Source organism: Silene latifolia, chromosome 2 (assembly GCF_048544455.1).
Source record: "Silene latifolia isolate original U9 population chromosome 2, ASM4854445v1, whole genome shotgun sequence".
In the NCBI taxonomy this organism is placed as follows: Eukaryota; Viridiplantae; Streptophyta; class Magnoliopsida; order Caryophyllales; family Caryophyllaceae; genus Silene; species Silene latifolia.
Window position 1 is genome coordinate 161,526,190 of NC_133527.1, and position 15,566 is coordinate 161,541,755.

The window sequence follows — 15,566 nt, forward strand, 5'->3', positions numbered from 1 at the left end:
AACTCAAAACTGATTAATTAGGGGCTAGAGAGAGAAAGAAAAATTAATTAGTGTATAGAAATTTGATTAATGGTAATTTTCAATCTCAACCACCCATCTCAATCCAACCATCTACATTTTTTACCTTTTCTTTTTAATAGCCCTTAATCAAATTCATCTCAACCATCCATTGAGTCCATCCAATGGCCCTTGGAGGGACTTACGGACTCAATGACACATGTTGGACTCATTAGAACTCCTCTCTCTCTCTCTCTCTCTCTCTCTATATATATATATATATATATATATAGATAGAGAGAGAGAGAGAGAAGAGATCAACTAAGGTGACCATATATATTTGAGTCCATAAGTTCTTCTAAGGGCCATTGGATCAAGGCAATGGAAGGCTAGGATTTGATGTCAATATGTTGCTACAAATTAATCCCTCCACCTTTTCTCTAATTAACTTATCAATTCAATAAATCAACCTCACTAATCATTCATCATCTCATTATCACAACTCCTCCTCCTCTCTCTACATCTCACTTTTCTCTCCTCTCTAAAAAACTCCAAAATCCCAAAAACCAAAACCCAAATAAATCATTCACTCCTCTCATCTTCATTCACCACCACCCACCACCACCCCACCCGACACCAACTCACCATCCACCACCCCCGCCGCCGCCACCCACCGCCGCCACCTCGGGTTTGTTTTTTTTTCACCTCAGTTTTTTTTTTTTTTTTTTTTTTTTTTTTTTGGTGTTAATTTTTATGTTTTGAGTTGTTTTTTCCATTCATTTTTTTGTTGTCTTTTATTTTCTTTTTATTGTCTTTTATTTTGTTAGTTCTCATTTTTTTATTCATTTTCTCAAATCTCTTCTTGTTATACGTTTTTTTTTTAAGATTTCGGGTTGCAAATCTCGTTTTTTTTTTGTGAGATACTTTTTTTTTCATCTAAGATCTACTAAAATATTTTTCATAAAATTTGTTGTTTTAATCTTAGCTATATAAAAATTCTTATAATTTGTTGATTTTAATCTTATATTTGACATTTTTATATAAAAATGATATAAAATGACTAAAGTTACACAGTTATGGGCAAAAGTTATACTGTTATAGACTAAAGTTATACAAAAATTGACTAAAGTTATACAAAAATTGACTAAAGTTTTACAAAACTTGACTAAAGTTATACAGAAAAGGACTAAAGTTATACAAAACTTGACTAAAATTATACAAACATGGACTAAAGTTATACAAATAAAGACTAAAGTTATACCAAAATGAACTAAAGTTTTACAAATATGGACTAAAGTTATACAAATATGGACTAAAATTATACGAAAATGGACTAAAGTTATACAAATATGGACTAAAATTATACAAAAATAGACTAAAGTTATATAAATATGGACTAAAGTTATACAAATATGGACTAAAGTTATACAAAAATAGACTAAAGTTATACAAAAATAGACTAAAGTTATACAAAAATGGACTAAAGTTATACAAATATGGACTAAAGTTATACAAAAATTGGACTAAAGTTATACAAAAAATTGACTAAAGTTATACAAAAACTTTAGTCCTTATTTGTATAATTTTAGTCAGTTTTTTTATGACTTTAATCCTTATTTGTATAACTTTAGTCCTTATTTGTATAACTTTAGTCCATATTTGTATAACTTTAGTCAGTTTTTGTATAACTTTAGTCCTTGTTTGTATAACTTTAATCCTTATTTGTATAACTTTAGTCATTTTTTGTATAACTTTAGTCCAAATTTGTGTAATTTTAGTCCAAAATTGTATAACTTTATTACATAAGAGTATAACTTCAATCATTTTTTGTATAATTGTAGTCCAAATTTGTATAACTTTAGTCCAAAATTGTATAACTTTAGTCCTTATTTGTATAACTTTAGTCCTTATTTGTATAACGGTCCAAATTTGTGTAATTTTAGTCCAAAATTGTATAACTTTATTCCATAAGAGTATAACTTCAGTCGTTTTTTGTATAACTTTAGTCCAAATTTGTATAACTTTAGTTCAAAATTGTATAACTTTAGAACTATAAATTCAGATTTGAAACAACACATAAGAAGATGATATTAAAAAAAACCAATAAGTCAAAAAAGTACAATAAAAAAACTTCAATAACAATAATAAAAAATTAACCAATAAGTAAAAAAAAAAAACAAATAACAAAAAAAAAACCAAAACCAAACCAAACAAAAAAACCAACAAAACAAACTTGTATTTGTTGTATAACTTCAATTTATACAATGTATAACTTTAGATGTTAATAGTGTAACTTTAATGTAAAAAGTGTATAACTTTAGTCGTAAATAGTATAACTTTAATGTTTTAAGGGTATAACTTTAGTCGTAAATAGTATAACTTTAATGGTTTAAGTGTATAACTTTAGTCGTAAATAGTATAACTTTTATAAAAACCAAATAAATATGAAAAATCGTAATTAATCAACAAATATTAAATCTGAAAAAAAAATTAAATAACAACCACGACTTCACCATCAATAACCAACAAAAATTAAAAAACCAAATAACAATAACAAAATAAAGTAAATCTGACAAAAACACAAAAACACAAAAAAAAAAAACAAAAAAACAAAAACAAAAAAACAAAGAACAAAATAAAGTAAATCTAAAAAATTTAAAAAATGGACAATGAAAATAAAACAAAACCCATACAAAAACCCATACAAAATAAAACAAAACCCATATAAAACAAAACCCATATAAAATAAAAAAATAAAACAAAAAACCAAAAAAACAGAAACAAAATGGAACGATATGACTGAAAAAAAACAAAAATCAACATGGATTGAAAAAAAAGGAGAAAGGAAGAGGAAAAGGGGAGGAAGGAAGGACGGGAGGAGGAGGAGTAAGGAAGGACGGCGGGAGGAGGAGGAAGGACGGCGGCGGAGGAGGAGGGTGGCGAGGCGAGTTGCCGGTGGGGCTGGTGTTGCTGCTGATGTCGGTGTTGTCGATGGTGGTTGCCGGCGGGGAGGAAAAAAAAGAGAAAGGAAGAGCAAAAGGGGAGGAAGGAAGGACGGCGGAGGAGGGAGGAAGGACGACGGGAGAAAGAGGAAGGAAGGACGGCGGGAGGGTGGCCGGTGGGGAGGTGTTGCTGCTGATGTCGGCTTTGTCCATGTTTTTTGTTTTTTGATTTTGGGTTTTTTTTAGTTTGTTTTTATTTGGTTTTTTTTTTGTTTTGAGAGGATGAGAGGAAAATGAGAGAGAAAGAGGGATGAGAGAAATGTGAGAGAATGAATAATGAGGGAGTGAGTTGGGAGAATTAGAATGAGGAAGGAGTTATACAAATTAGGAAGGAGTTGTACAAGATTAGTGAGAGAGATTAGTGAGGGAGATTTGTGGCCCTCCATCAAGATGGAATCTCATCCCTCCATCCCTTCCATCCTAAGGTCCTTATAAGGACTTAGAGACTCATAAGATGTAAGGGCGTTATGAGAACCCTTCTCTCTCTCTCTCTCTCTCTATATATATATATATATATATATATATATATATATATATATATATATATATATATATATATATATATATATATATATATATATATAGGATCATGAGTCCACCCTTAAGTTATGAGTCCATAAGTCTCATTACTAGCCCTTAGATCTTGAATATGGGTGGCTGAGATTGAGAGGCAAAAAAGGTGTTTAATTACTTTCTCTTTCATACTTTTACTAATTAAACTAACTCATCTAATTAACACCCCTTCATCAAATTAACACCCCCTCCTCTTTTTTTCTCATTTCTAAAAGACTCTACATCTCTCTATACATTTCTCACACATCTCCTACACAAAAAAAACCACATCTCTCATCCTCTCATCACCAAACCACAAAAAAAAAACCCAAAGACAAACCAAAACAAAAATTTCAAAAAAAAAAATTCCCCCTCCGTCCCCTGACCAACCACCGCCACCTCCCATCCCTTGAAACCTCCACCACCGCACCATTCACGACCACTACTCCCTTCGTCCTCCTCCTCTACTCACTGCGCACCGACCACCACCAACACACCATTCACGACCACCACTTCCTGCCGTCCTCCCTCCTCCACCACGCGCCACGATCTCAGCACCACCAACCACTCACGACCTCACCTCCACCACCGCACTTCACCCTCCTCCTCTACTTACGCCACCCTCCTCCTTCTCCTCTGACTGCCGCCACCTTCCTCCCCCCCTCAGATCTGACGGCCTCACCTCCACCACACACCACCTGCCACGAACCGCCCCAACAACCCCCTTCTCCTTCCTCTCCTTTGTTCGGAAACCCCACCAAACGCCCAGATCCGCGTTTTTCTCCTTCATCGGTTTTTTCAGCGTTAGTTTTTTTTTTTTTTTTAATAAAAAATTCAGATTGGGTTGTGTATTTTTCCCTTTTATTGTTCCACTTTTTTTTTTATTATTCAGATTTGTTTTTTATTTCAGTTTCGTTTTTTTATTGTCCAGTTTCATTTTTTAATTTATTTTTGTTGGTCGTATGGTAATGGTGGCTAGGTGTGGTGGTCGTGTTGGTTTGCTTTTAAGTTTATGGTGGTGGTGGGGGGTTGCGTTTTTACAGTATTTTTTTTTTGGTATTAAATCTATAATTATTGTTTTTTTTTCAGATCCGTTTTTAATTTTAGTACTAAATCTATTAATTATTGATTTTTTTAGTACTAAATCAGATCCGTTTTTTTCGGTTTTTTTGTTTTTTTCATATCCGGTTTTGTTGGTTTTTTAATTTCAGATCCATTTTTTTTCCCGGTTATTGGTATTCTTACAAGTTATAGTTTGATTTTAGTACTAAATCTATTATTTATGAAATAGTTTTTGTGAGATCCCATTCTCATTTTTTATTTTTTTTTGTTGATATTGCCTTGTTAATATCCGTCTTGTTATATATATTTCCCAATTTTCGTATTTTGAATTTTGTCTTGGTATTGTGTGATTTCTATTAACAAAGTTACACTTTTCTCTATTAAAGTTACATTTTTTCCTATTAAAATTACACTTTTTCTCTGTTAAAATTACACTTTTTTCTGTTAAAATTACACTTTTTTTCTGTTAAAATTACATTTTTTTGTGTTAAAATTACACCTTTTCCTGTTAAAGTTACACTTTTGTTGCTTAAAATTACACTTTTGTCTGTTACAATTACACTTTTGTTAGCTAAAATTACACTTTTGTCTGTTACAATAACAGTTTTGTTAGCTAAAATTACAATTATCTCTACTAAGGTTACCCTCTCAATTGCTAAAGGTCCACTCTCAATGGACTAAAATTACATTCTCAATGGACTAAAGTTACATTTTCAATGGACTAAAGTTGCACAATTTGGACTAATGGATTTATTATTAATTTACACAATTTGGACTAAAGTTATACAAATTTGGATTAAAATGACACAATTTGGACTAAAATTACACAATTTTGGACTGAAAATACAAAATTTGGACTAAAAATACACTATTTACGACTAAATTTGGACTAAAAAATACAGTTTTGGACTGAAAACACACTATTTACGACTAAATTTTGACTAAAAATACAATTTTGGACTGAAAACACACTATTTACGACTAAATTTGGACTAAAAATACAACTATATACGACTAAATTCGGAGTAAATATACACAGTTTGGACTAAAGTTACACAATTCATTTATTTTGAGTTATTGAGTTTGAGCAATTTTAATCATTGTCCACTAGAGGGTAACTTTAGTAAATTGATAGTGTGTATCTTTTATCATTTTATAAGTATAATTTTAGTCCACAAAAATGTAATTTTAGTACACAAATGTGTAACTTTAGTACATTGATAGTGTGCATATTTTATCATTTTATGAGTGTAATTTTAGTCCACAAAAGAGTAATTTTAGCCCACAAAAGTGTAACTTTAGTCCACGGAACTGTAATTGTAGTCCACAAATGTGTAATTTTTGTCCATACAAGTGTAATTTTAGTCCATGGAAATGTAATTTTAGTCCATAAAAGTGTAATTTTAGTCCACGAAAGTGTAATTTTAGTCCATTAAAGTGTAATCTTAGTCCATAAAAGTGTGATTTTAGTCTACAAAAGAGTAATTATAGTCCACAAAAGTGTAATTATAGTCCACAGAAGTGTAACTTTAGTCTACAAAACTGTAATTTTAGTTCACAAAAGTGTAATTTCAGTCCATAGAAGTATAACTTTAGTTTATTGAGGTTGTAATTTTAGTCCATGACGATGTAACTATAATCATTTTAAGTCATTTTTATATGAAAATTTGAAAAATAACAAATATAAAAAAAAGACTAAAACATCAAAATTGAAAAAAAATAAAAATAAAAATAAAAAAATAAAAACGCAAATGAAAAAAAAAACGGGTCAATGAAAATAATATTTGATCTATTTTAGTAGATCTAAGATCAAAATAAAAGAAACTCACAAATTTGAAACAAGATTTTATAGCAAAATGATATTTACGAAAAAAAAAACAACAAAAAAAAACAACATCTAAACATTAATTTTTTTTTTTTGAAAAAAAAAAAGTCGTCGGCGGCGGTGGTGGTGGTGTCGGGTGGGTGGTGGTAGGTGGGTGGTGAATGAGAAATAGATGAGTAAATGATTTATTTGGATTTTTTGGTTTTTTTATTTGTTTGGTTTTTGGGTTTTTTTCTTGTTTTTATTTTTTTATTTTTTGGGGTTTTGAGAGAGAAGAGTAGTGAAATGTGTGAGATGAGAGAGAAGTGAGTGAGTGGAAAATATATATAGTGAATTAGTGTTTAATTATGTTGTTAGTGATTAATTAAAATGTGTAGGAGAGAGACTGGAAAATTAGTGTTAATGGTACTTTTTGGTTTCAATCTCCACCATTAATATTAGATGATTCAAGGGCTATAGTGAAGACTTAGGGACTCAAAATATATAAGAGAGAGAGAGAGAGAGAGAGAGAGAGAGAGAGAGAGAGAGAGAGAGAGAGAGAGAGAGAGAGAGAGAGAGAGAGAGAGAGAGAGAGAGAGAGGAGATCTAATGAGTCCCTTACCTCATTTGAGTCCTTAAGTCCTTATAAGGACCCTTAGATGGACAACATCTATGGTGGAGATTTTTTACAAAATATAGGCCAAAAAAAGGGAAAAACTTGGCTATGAAAGAGGACAACATTTCCTGCAAATTGTCCTTACCAATGATCATTTCCTGCGGACAAAAGGAGATATCCTTTGTACTATGTTTACACTCCCCACATTCTTCCTTCCTTAACACACTTATTCCAACTTTATTCTTTCTTTCTTCTCTCTAAAACTGGGTTCTTTCATATGAAAACGAAGCTAAACTTCTCTCTAAATCCTCCAAATCAGCGTAAACATGCAAATAATAGATGGCATCAATGGCATTTCTTCATTTTATTCATTGTTTTCAGTCACGTTTTAATATTTTCAGTTGAATAGGATGGATGAAGGTAATGATAAATTTTGCATGTCATCGAATTTGTTCATTCTTGTTTTTATTATTTGTTCATTCTTGTTTTTATTATTGTTAGAAGTAAATCTTCATGCTGGGTTTTCATGAACTTGAGTTTTGAGTAGCATGAACGCATTCTGACAACATTTACACTATTGTTAGAAGTAAATCTTCATGCTAGATTTACATTTACACTTTTTATTGTTATATTTTTTATGTGAGTTAGCATTCTGACAACATTTACACTTTTGTTGACATTTACACTTTTAAAGCATCACATTTACACTGCATTCCTGCTCACATTTACACTTTTGCTGTACTTTTACATTTACACTTTTTAATTGTTATAGTCACCTTTGGATTTTTATTGTTATCTTTTTTATGTGAGTTAGCATTCTGACAACATTTACACTTTTGTTGACATTTGCACTTTTAAAGCATCACATTTACACTGCATTCCTGCTCACATTTACACTTTTGGTGTACTTTTACACTTTTGTTCACATTTACACTTTCAGACAATCACATTTACACTTCGTTTCTGCTACACATTTGGATGTTTACTCTTTTTGCTATAGTTTTACATTTACACTTTTTAATTGTTATAGTCACCTTTTAATTGCTAATATTATAGTTTTAATTTGAGTTAGAATTCTGAAAACATTTACACTTTATTTGTTCACATTTACACTTTTAAAGCATCACATTTACACTGCATTTCTGCTGACATAAACACTTTTGCTGACATTTACACTTTCAGAACAACACATTTACACTTCGTTTCTGCTGACATTTACAGTTACACTTTTGGATGTTTACATTTACACTTACACTTTTGGGACATCATAATTTGCACATTTACACTTTTTGTTGACATTTACACTTTTAAAGCATCACATTTAGACTGCATTTCTGCTGACATTTATACTTTTGTTGACATTTACACTTTCGTAACAAAGACATTTACACTTCGTTTCACTTGACATTTACACTTACACTTTTGGATGTTTACATTTACACTTACACTTTTGGGACATCATAATTTGCACATTTACACTTTTGGAATATTTACATTTATGGAACATTCACTTTACATTTACACTTACACTCTGTGCACATTTACAGACTTGCTAAAACAGAATGGAGTTCAACTTTGACAGCGGGAGAGCTGTGTAGGGAGGTCGAGAAGAGGTTTACACCGTACATCGGCCAGGAGTTTGGGGGCGTTGAGGATGGGGTGACTTTTTATAAGATATACGCCATTGCTTGTGGGTTTGATGTACGTAGGTACACAACAAAAAAATGGCGTGGCGGTGAGATCAAGTCAAAGCTCGTCGTCTCCAATCGAGAAGGTTTCGCTCACAAGAAGCCCAGTAAAGATCAGGATGACGGACTGGTTGAGGAGAAGTCACAGAGGATATTCAGGGTCACTAGAGTGGGGTGTAAAGCGAGGATACGACTATATATGAAGAATGGTCTTTTATTAATTGACCGGTTCCACGAGGGTCACAATCACGAGCTTATCTCACTTAAGGACAGAGAGTTCCAGAAATTGTCGCGTAACATAACAAATTATCACAAGATGATAATCGTTTCGAACTCAAGGGTTTGTATTACATAATCACTCTCTATACTAAATAAATAATTCCATTCATGTTATATTTATATGACGTATCTGTTGATGATTGATTGGCAGCTGAAGATAGGAGCAACAAAAACATACAGAATCTGCAAAGAACAAGTGAATGGATACGAAAACATTGGAGCAAGCTTAAATGATTTTAAGAACTTCTATAGGGATGTTAAATGTTTCATTCACGAACGGGATGGTCAGTTGTTTGTTGACCATTTCAAGGAAATGACTGAAACAAGAATAGGTTTCTACTTTGACTTTGACCTTGACGATGATGGCAGCCTACGTAGGGCCATATGGGCGGACGGTACCACCCGAGATAATTACAAAATTTTTGGTGATGCGGTGTCATTCGACCCAACTTACTCCACCAATAAGTATTCTATGGTATTCACACCATTCACAGGTGTTGACCACCATAAACGATCTGTGACGTTCTGTGGGGCTCTAATTGCAAGGGAAGATTATGAGTCGTTTAATTGGGTTTTCAGCCGGTTTTTACAAGCAATGGGGGTAAGGAACCCGAGTACATAATTACAGATCAGGACCCAGGTATTATCAAATCTGTCCCTCTTGTTTTCAAGACAGCGCGTCATCGGTTCTGTATGTGACAAATAATGAATAAAATGCCCAGTAAGTTTGGCGTCTCAAGGAGTGATTATAATGAGTTCATGTGTAAAATTAATGACATTATATGGGACGATGAGCTTGAGGCAGAAGAATTTGATGGTATCTGGGAGCAAATAATTGAAGATCATGGTGTTGGCGTAAATGATTGGTTTGCAGATACATATGCTATAAGGGGACAATGGGTGATGGCGCATTGCAGAGACTTGAGGATGGCGTCGATTATGAGGACAACTCAAAGATCAGAGAGCGAAAATAGCTTTTTCAAGAGGTTTGAGCACAAGTCAGGAACATTGGTTGAGTTTTGGATGCGTTTTGAGAGCGCTATGGACCAACAAAGACATACATGAAGCGACTTGACAACATGGATAAGCACTCGTCCGCAACGGCGTCAACACATCTGGCATTAGAGATTCATGCTGCAAAGGTGTACACCTATTCAGCTTTCCACAAATTCAAACAAGAAGCCATCTTCTCAATTGATACATGAAGAACATGAGGTTTCACTGAGAGAGGCGAGCTAGAGGTAACTACCATCAAAGATTTATCTAGAAAGAAGAATTTTGAAGTTGCATACAGTCAGGTAGTTTACACTTCCTATGACATTTACACTTTCTGTTTTTATCTCATTTAAATTCTTATAACTTAACCTTTACACTTCTAATAACTTAACATTTACACATTACAGTTCATGACATTTACACTTCCTATTAGTTTACATTTACACTTCTAATAACTTAACATTTACACTTTACAATTTATGACATTTACACTTTACATCATATGACATTTACACTTCCTATACCTTAACATTTACACTTTTCCACTTTACAGTTCGTGACATTTACACTTCCTATTAGTTTACATTTACACTTCTAATAACTTAACATTTACACTTTACAATTGATGAAATTTACACTTTACATCATATGACATTTACACTTCCTATACCTTAACATTTACACTTTTCCACTTAATGACATTTACACTACATTTCATGACATTTACACTTTACATCATATGACATTTACACTTTCTGTTTTTATCTCATTTAAATCCCTATAAGTTAACATTTACACTTCTAATACCTTAACATTTACACTTTACAGTTCATATCATTTACACTTCTAATTAGTTTACATTTACACTTCTAATAACTTAACATTTACACTTTACAATTCTTGACATTTACACTTTACATCATATGACATTTACACTTTCTATACCTTAACATTTACACTTTTTCACTTAATGACATTTACACTACATTTCATGACATTTACACTTTACATCATATGACATTTACACATTTGAATCTCTATAACTTAACATTTACACTTCTAATACCTTAACATTTACACTTTACAGTTCATATCATTTACACTTCTAATTAGTTTACACTAGTTTGGATGCCCGTGCGTTGCAACGGGTTAGTTAACTTATTAACAAAAAAATGGTTATAAGGTCTTAATATTTACATCTTATGTCTCAAAAATCAAATCAAAACATCTTATTTAAGAGACGCAGAAGATGTTGGGTTAATACCTAAGTTCCAAGGATGCTCATATTTATAATCATAAGACCACCACATCTTATGTTAATCTTTCGATGTGGGACAATTCTATTATTTTTATATAATCCTACATTATTTTTCGATGTGAGACATATAACATACTAAGAAGTACACAATTTTATATATGTACAAATTATATGAAATCTATACGCTAATGATAGCATTTTTACCACGAATCAAATTATGTAATTTTCATAATTTTCTTAACGATATTTTTTTGCCAAATGAAATGTAAAATTTTTTATATAAAAATTAGAAACATCACTTGAATATAATATAGGAAATAAATATTATAATAATTAAAAGATTCTCCAATTTATTTTTTTACATCAAAAAATATTATTTATGATACTTTCCTAAATTAATTTTTAAGATCACCCCACCTTATGACAATTTTCTGATGTGGGACAATTCAATTATTTATATGTAGTATATTTACCACACCTACAATATTTTTCAATGTGGGACAAAGGACACACGAAAAAGTACACCATTTTTTTTGCACCTATTTCGATATCCAACCCGATTTAATAATGAGAAAATATTATACTATCTATTTATATTCGTACGTTTTTTTCCATTTTTGTCATAATTAAAATATGTACAAATGACATTGATTTAAATTACATTGTTTTTTGCACCTATTTTCATCTTTAATATGTGCAAATAATATGAAATCTATACTCTAATGATAGCATTTTTTTACCACAAGGCTAATTATATTATTTTCATAATTTTTTTAACGATATTTTTTTGCCAAATGAAATGTAAAAGTTTGATATAAAATTGGAAATATCACTTGAATATAATTTAGGAAATATACATATTATAATAATTAAAAGATTCTCCACTTTATTTTTTACATCAAAAATTATACTCCCTCCCATCCATCCTTTTTTTCCCCTTTGAAGTGGGCACGGAGATTAAGGGTGAGGAGTATAATATTGATAAAGATATGAGTGGGGTTTGGTAATTGGAGAGAGGTATGAATAATTATGATTAAATATTAATAAAGGAGATGGGTGGGGTTTGGTTATTGGAGAGAGGTAGGAATAATTAGAATTAAATATTAATAAAGTATATAGTGGGGTTTGATGAATGGAAAGAGGTAAGAGTATAATATTAATAAAAACTTTCTGAAAAAGGAAAGGGGAAGAAAACCTGAATAATCCGTTTTAGGAAATAGGGAAGAAAAGAGTGGATAGGAGGGAGTACTTTCCTAAATTGATTTTTGATGATGTGGACGCTCTCAGATCGCTCGAAAAAACTCTCTTTTAATATATATATAGATTTACACTTCTAATAACTTAACATTTACACTTCACAATTCTTGACATTTACACTTTACATAATTGACACTATTTTTAACGTTCACACTTATATGATAGCTTTATCTGATGACACAGGTACACGTAAAGCAAGCTGCAGTTGTATGATGTTTGAAAGAACCGGAATCCTATGCCGCCATATAATATGGATTTTTTCAGCAAGTGGGATAAAGACTATACCAGAAGATTATGTTGTAAATAGATGGATGAAAGAGTATCTCCGATTAAGGATTTTCAATACTAATGGTGAAGGGACAGAAAACATGCAAGTCATCGACGAAAAACAAATTGCAATGTCAATAATGTGGTCAGAAGTTCATGAAGCTGTAGGGCTCCTTCGAGACAAAGGAGTAGCTGATGTTGACAGCTTTTCCGCTGTAATTAGATCATTTAAACACTCCTTGTCACCATTAGGGGAAGTGTTGAATAAAAATCAACAAATGGATAAATTTCTGAAATGTACGACATCTGAGGTAGTGAGGATATTGCCACCAAAGAATTCGAAAAACAAGGGGACCGGAAAAAGATTGCTGTCAGCCAAAACAAAAGCAATGGTGTTGGCTAGGAAACCCAAACGTAAGTGTAAGAATTGCAAGATAATGACAAATCACGACATGAGAAACTGCCCTAACCCCTTCTCAGCACACACGCCATTGTGCGAAGGGTCGTCTGAACCAGAAGAGGATGAAGGAGAGGATGAGGAAGAGCTGGAGTCAGAACAAGAATAGACGTCAGATCAGTGACAAGTGTTGCTCTATATATTTTGAGTGTGTAACTTAAAACTTTGATGTGCTATAACTGGAGCGGGCGATAAGGAATTGGTCTCATGGCAACGTAACTTTGAACTGCAGTTGGTGTAACTTTTAGTAACACCAACGTTAGAGTTACACTGTCATAAGACCAAAATCTCTCTGTTTTATTAGATAGCGAAACATTGTGTTACTTCAACTTATTTTGGATTACTTATGTTATTTCAAGTAACAGTTACACTTATTTTCAAATAACTGGTGTTAACATTTACACTTCCCATGTCAGCACATTTACACTTCCAGTATCTTCACATTTAAACATACTATATCCTCACATTTACACTTTGAATATCTTCACATTTACACTTCCAATTTAGTCAGTTTTACACTTTATTTGTTCACATTTACACTTCTCCTATATTCAGATTTACACTTCCTATTTGTTCACATTTACACTTTTTTTTGTTCACATTTACACTTGGGCTGTCACCACATTTATATTTCCCATGTCACCACATTTACACTGCATTCAATTTAATTTCAGTGTGTTTACATTCACACTTTCAGTATGATAAAGTTGACACTGACAGTGTTAACATTTACACTTTAAGTGTGTTAACATTTACACTTAAAGTGTAAATGTGACTAAATTACAACTGTGATAACAGTTACACTTGCAATTTAGTCACATTTACACTTTGAAAAAACTATGATTATAATCGCGAAAAATAGTCAACCATTACACTTCATTAGTGTAATTTACCATTACACTTCATTACTGTAAAGCTTACACTTGCAAACATTGCCAACCAAAGTACAAAACATTCTTTTCTAAGTTCAAGATTGCCAAACAAAATACATTTCAAAAAAAAATATGTCCACAAATTGTTCACTTTTTCGATAACACAAATTTTTAATTTTGCGCTTCTTTTGTAACTTGGCCCATAAATCTTCTTTTCCAGCGATAAACCCATTCAACTTTGCTTCAAAAATGTCTCTGTTGACATTTATGTCAGCTAGAACAAGCGTCGCCACCAACTCGACTACCAAGTACCGTCGATTCCTCTTCCTCTCCAAGTCTGGATGCTCAAAAGGTTGACCCTCGTACATCAAAGATATACATCATAAAGAAAATCCCGATTCGTTATGTTAGGAAGAGGTGTTTGGCGCCTGAACGGGATTTGCCGATGCTCAAAGCTAGTAATCTCATATCCCCCGTCCGTTCGACATCCAAATAATCGCTAACAAACGGTGATGCCACTTGGCGAGTAACATTATTGCACATTTTAGATCGATCCCGTTGGCATGATGTTGGTAGTCAAGGAGATCAGATTTGTTGTCCAAAATTTATACACACGCATGCAAAGTGCCCACCAATGTTGACAGATACGAAGATAAACTCGGCATTCAGGTTGAAAGTTTTATCACAATCCTGGATGAAGGTATCCCAAATGTGATACGGCCGATCGGTGATGTCATTAGACCGTGAGCACGCTTCACGTATATCCAAAAGTCGTATGATACATTCTGTTCGAGAAGTGAGTGAGACTACATAATAAAAGTAAGAACTAATGTATAACTTTTAGGCTTTGTGCGGCGCGGGGGGGGGGGTGTACCATATGACGTATCCCAAAGAAGGCCATCCTAGGAAGTAAGTATTCAGCAGACTCCAAATGGTTCAAAAAAAATAGCCCACGACTCAATGACAACAGGCGACATTACAACCTCAGGAAGCATGGTCATGATGTCGGACCGGCGCATCGCGGCATGCCTACTGTACCAAGAGATTGATTCGCTGCAATAAAACACACGTATAATAGTAAGAAATTGAGAAGTGGTTACAAATTAAATATCGTAACTAATTGGCCCGGTTATAAGAGTCTGGCAGGTACTAACGAATTTTCAAAGTTGTAGTCGTCTTACAAGCAATAGTCCACCGCATGCTTTCGACGTGATCGAACACCCCTGACCAAGCTTTGATTATTCCGTAAGAAGGTCGAGACAACAACAGTCTGCGTACCAGCAACCCCACAGTCAATTGAGCAACCCAAGCCATCCCCCCCACCCCGGGGATGGCTCCTTACGGCTGACAAAGGTTGGCTACCTGACGACTGCGCTGACGCTTGAACAACAACGGGGCTGCTTTCCGCCTGTATGGCTACAGGATTGACCACAGGGATTCCTTCTACGCGTTTAGGGGG

The 15,566-nt window shown here is 33.0% G+C and overlaps 1 protein-coding gene across 1 annotated transcript; it reads left to right on the forward strand.

Moving 5' to 3' along the window:
- Positions 1-7,443: 7,443 nt before the first annotated feature.
- On the forward strand, positions 7,444-9,622 carry LOC141641534 (protein FAR1-RELATED SEQUENCE 5-like). The gene is made up of 4 exons (XM_074450193.1): positions 7,444-7,453; positions 7,535-7,553; positions 8,581-9,061; positions 9,152-9,622. Exons 1-4 carry the CDS (start codon positions 7,444-7,446, stop codon positions 9,620-9,622), a joined length of 981 nt encoding a protein of 326 aa, XP_074306294.1.
- The last annotated feature ends 5,944 nt before the right edge of the window (positions 9,623-15,566 follow it).